We start from the raw sequence: 5,206 nt of genomic DNA, 5'->3' as shown, positions 1-5,206 counted from the left end.
CAAAACTATTTTTGAATACTATCATTGTTGACTAAACTAGAAATGAAGATACAATTTAGAATTAAACAAGAACTAAATTAAACTAAAATGAAGATACAACTAGGTTAATGTTGTAGATGTTATTATCAATTTTAAATCGTGTTTTGAAAAATATTTATAAAATCTCAACATTCAGTTTTTATATGGTACATAACTTGAGTTGAAAGTTTTTATTGAAAATTTTTATGCAAGCATTTTGTGTAAGTGTGAATGTGATGTCCTGAACCTTATAGTTTAAAAGAATTTTTTTATACTCTATTTTGAAACCGCTGTGAATCTCTTTCATAACTAGTACATTTGACTTTTAATTTCAATTTTGATTTAAGGTGTTACATAGCCTAAGGTCAGCCTCTTATATATAAATATATAGAGAACTTCTAGCGGAACCTTTCTTTTGTGTTTTGAATCTTATTTTCATGTAGAGCAAATTTTAATAACGATAGTAATATAGATTGCATGTCAAAGAGCTTACTTAGGTTATGGTTGGAGGTTAACTATGTTCTTATCAATAAAACTTCAAAATCATGATATTGTGCCCTTAAAATTTAAGAATTGAAGAAATAACTATTTGTGATGTGCTCTTTAACAAGCACATGCAATTTATTAACTCTCATACCAATCAAGAGAGAAATTTATCCAGATAAATTTTTTTAAATTAACATCCAATTTTTTATAGAAGAATTTTATAACAATCGAATTAGTCTCACTTATTTTAGATTTGATTAATGTCTTCATTTCCTTAGATATTTTTAGTCCCCCAAGATCTTTTGAATTTCAACTCCTTTATTCATTTTTGCAATGAATGTTTTATGTTGAAATGATGGGTAGAGAGTAAGATACAAAACTTATTTAAAATGAAAGTAATTTTCTATATAATAATTTTAACATTTGACGTATTTTCTTTATTAATTGTGGAAATACAAAAGGTAACGACAAACTTAAACTAATGCTCAAATTGGCACCGGATCAACAAGTAAAGCTTTAATATGTGTCTTCATTAATCCTTCAGAGTGCGTGTAGTTATCTTTATCTTTGTAATAAACCTCAATAAAACGTGCCAGATTGAGAACGGAAGTCAAAAGAGGCAATGGAACTTTAGTTTGCGTAAGACAATCCTCATTCATATCTTTCCATGCATTTTCAACTCCTTTTTGGCATTCTTGAATGGCAGCTTCCCTATTTGTATCATATTGTGTCATATAGCATTCCAGGAATGAACAAACATGCCCTCTTTTCTGTTCAAACTGCACGTCATAAAAAAATTATTACTTAAATATTTATATCATCTTTTGTGATCAAATAATATATTTGAGATTTCATTGACTATCTAATGACAATGAAGAAAAATCATAATTTATCATTATCACATCACTTTGATATATTAATTCTTAAATATTTGCACAAATATCTATCATATTAAATATTATTGGAAACGTATAAAACTTGTTTGTGTATAATTGTGTCATATATCTATCATATCTATCATACTAAATAATTCTTAAACGTATATTAAATATCTGTCATATTAAATATATTTGTCCTTACATTCATATATTAATCGTAGAGAAATATTTTTAGAATGACATATAATAATAAAAAATACCTCATTGGACACAATTTCATCATTTAACCTGCAAACAAGAGCAGCACCATTTACAATTTTTGGCATTGTAGTTACCCAGTTGAAGATGTCTTCCGTGGCTATATCTCCCATGCCAATATAAGAAGTTGTAGACAACACTGGATAACCAGATGTTATCTTTGATATGGACATGTACTCATCTATTGCTGGTACATAATTTTTGTCCAACCATCTTGCCTCAGTCATATAAGCTTGGACTATTTTTTTGAACTGTCATCACCATGCAATATAAATTATTAATAGAATATCTATAAAAAATATTTGTCTTTATTTTATGATGTCAAATTGTATTATTATTTAATATAATGATAAGAAGTTTTACTTTTACAAAAACATTTAATGTTAAGGAAGTCATTCCTCTTGCTATGATTTTACCATATAGAAGAATTCTCTATTTTTTTATAGAATAAATAAAAGTTATTAATAAAAATATTTTATGACAGAAAAACTCATTAATAAATTTTTCATAAATTTGTATTCGTAAATTAAGCGTACAATAACTTTTTAACAAAGTTGTTTTTACATGAAATCATTTTCACAAAGTTAAAATCAACCAAAGAACACATTAAAACTCATGCTTTGTTGAAGTCTTATTATAATAATAAAAATAATAATAATATTAATAATAATAACAATAATATAAGAAAATAATAACAAACTCTTACATCTTTTACAAAGTAGTTTAGGGTATATATTCTTCCTTCTTTCCTCGTTTCTTGCTCTATTTCCTCATAAACATTTAAGAGAGACTTGTAAAGTATCTTCATGTAATTTGGAAGATCATCCAAACAACTAATATCCCACCTGAAAATCACATTCATTACAATATATAAATCCTTATGCCTTTATTTAAATAATTAGAGTAAAAATATGTGAAGAAGATATGTGTGTCATTACTAGAAAAAAAATATAGAATTAGAAACCATAATTAGTAACAAAAAATAAGTCATTTTTTTTAATATTTCCTCACAAAATTGAGGATGGAATCGATTGTAGCTCTAAATTTTTGTTTATAATTTAATTTTTTTAATATTGTATATAGATGATGATTTACCTTTCAACAGCCTTGGTAAAAAGTTCTAATTCATCAATAGTTCCGTATGAGTCGTATGTATCATCAATAAATGATAGGTGAGCAATTACTTTTGACATCATTTTTCTTGCTTGAGAATATTGGGGCTCAAAGTATACTGACATACTCCAAAAGCAACATTCTACTATTCTATCTCGTGCAAACGGTAGTTTTTTAGTAATGCCCAACTCCTTCGACCATCTATCAAGATCCCAGATAAGGTATTAGCTACTTTGATATTATTTTGCTGCATATTAAGGAGTACGTGATTTAAAGTACTTACTTGCAAATGTTTCCAAATTCCATTTGATGTAGACTTTGGAGCATATTAAAATCCAATTTTGCCAACCTGAGTAGAATTACATTATGGGAAGTATTTTGCTCGTATATGGAAATGTAGCGTCGTGCCTCTAGCCTAGGCAAGTTTTTGCGGAGAGCTTGCGTTAAGCTATGTTTGACTTGTGCTGCAAGAGAAGGGTTCAATTGAGTGGAAATTGATTCAAGGTGAGTAGATGTGAAAGCCAAGGCCTCTTCCAAAATTTCTTCTCCATGAATCATCATATGCGAGGCTTCGAACAAGCTTAGCATCCCCTCCACATCTGTGATGTTTCTTTCACTAAAGTTTCCTTGCTCGTCTTTGAATTTTTTGAACACATCTATAATTTTTATTGAACAACCATAATATTAAATATATATTAGAGTTTGTAGCAGTAAAAAAAAAAACACAAGAAAGAAAGAACAAGATAATTTATAATATGATTTCAATGTAATGTGATGTTCATAGATTGGATTGAAGTTGGCTTGATCATGTTGAAGATAAATATTAAAAACAATAAAGGTAAAAAATTGAAGATTTTATATACCAGGTGAAACGTAAAGTCCACGTTGCCTTAATACTCTAAATAGCACGGCAAGAGAATGAAGGTTATCTTCAAGAATTATTTCTCCATTTACAACATAAGTCTTATGAATAAGTTGCAACACTTGGTCGATCTCATGTTCAAAATGATAGCCGACACCCAAACGACATATGGAATCTATGAATTTGACTTTGTAAAAGGGGTTCTCAATGTTTGTAGCTAGCATATTTTTCACTTCATTTTTTAAACAATCAATTTCAGCTGCAATATTCTGATCGAGTTCCTGCATGTGTTGAAGAGAAAGATGTTAATGGTGAAGTTTGATGAAGTGGATTATAGTATGCATGAAGAACATAAAAACACTAACTACGTACCATAGATTCAGAAGCATATTGAAGGAAGAAATCCCCCCAAACATTAGGGGGGTAATCTGCAACATTTCTAGGCAAGTCGAGTTTAGAATTAGGATCGAAGTTAGCTACAGCAGGCATATTAGATATTTCAGTTTTCAAATAAATGGGATGCTTAACCAATTACATCAATTAAATAGATATTTTTGTTTGGGAAAGAAGATGGCAATATAGATAATTTATACTAATCATTAATACATTAAATTAGTAATTCACATCGTACGTGTAGTACTAAAGCATTTAAAATTTAAACTATTCCCGGCCTTTTGTCAAAAATTTAAATATATTAAAAGAATAAGCAATGTGACTCACGTGTTTCCTAATTGTATGCCCGATTTTGACTCTTACTATCTTTATACATATTATTATTTATATTATATGTTTCATGCTTATTTTCAATTTACAATTTTAATAAATTGATTAAGAACTTTAGATAAAGATTAATCTTTTCTGAAAATCCAAGTTTAGATTCGGGTTGGAATAATTTTTTTATATTTTATTTCTCGACCAAATTTCTGATTAGTGGGATTTTATTCCCATAAAAATCAAGTGGTAAAAACATGTATAAAACACGAAAGATTACATATGTCACTTTTTAAAAGTACTTCATTTGCATTTCTATAATTGAGATAGTTATTTAAATAATATTGGTTTGATAAAAAAATATATGTAATTTATGTTAAATCAACATCAATCAGATCACCATTTTATTCGTAAAGACAAAAACAATCCTAAATTATTAATTCTAAAGAGTATCGTCGACCACCGTTAATTTATTTATTATTTTTAAGTAGAGTTCAACAAAGAACTACTTAGTAAAACTCACCTTCAATTAAATCGATCAATTAGTAAACACGGTTGTTATGTTTCAATGTATAAAATATAAACTGTAAATAACATTAGAATAATTGTTATATATTAATTGACCACATATAATTAATTATAGCCAACCTTTTCATAAATAAAAAATAAAAAATGAATGCAAGCCGTTAGTGTGCGCACGCCAAATTTTCTAATAAACATGTGATTATAATATTTTTATAATTAAATATTAGTTTTTTTTTCAACGCAAAACCACCTTAATTTGGACTGTATCTCAAACTACTCGACGGTTTGAGAACCAAATTGTATTAAAGTGTCATGTAACATGCACCAAATTCTTCACATTATCGTTAGACTAAAC

General features: G+C 27.8%; 1 protein-coding gene across 1 annotated transcript; it reads right to left on the bottom strand.

The window, feature by feature from the left end:
• Positions 1–918: 918 nt before the first annotated feature.
• Positions 919–4,155, bottom strand: LOC101511182 (probable terpene synthase 2). The gene is made up of 7 exons (XM_004490281.4): positions 3,988–4,155; positions 3,617–3,896; positions 3,037–3,409; positions 2,736–2,954; positions 2,347–2,485; positions 1,643–1,891; positions 919–1,283 (listed from the first exon to the last, which is right to left on the bottom strand). Exons 1-7 carry the CDS (start codon positions 4,102–4,104, stop codon positions 990–992), a joined length of 1,671 nt encoding a protein of 556 aa, XP_004490338.1. The 5' UTR covers positions 4,105–4,155; the 3' UTR covers positions 919–989.
• Positions 4,156–5,206: the final 1,051 nt, after the last annotated feature.

The sequence above is a fragment of the Cicer arietinum genome, chromosome 2, assembly GCF_000331145.2.
Source record: "Cicer arietinum cultivar CDC Frontier isolate Library 1 chromosome 2, Cicar.CDCFrontier_v2.0, whole genome shotgun sequence".
NCBI classification, from domain to species: Eukaryota; Viridiplantae; Streptophyta; class Magnoliopsida; order Fabales; family Fabaceae; genus Cicer; species Cicer arietinum.
Note: the sequence above shows the minus strand (reverse complement) of the source record. Positions and strands in the feature narration are given on the sequence as shown.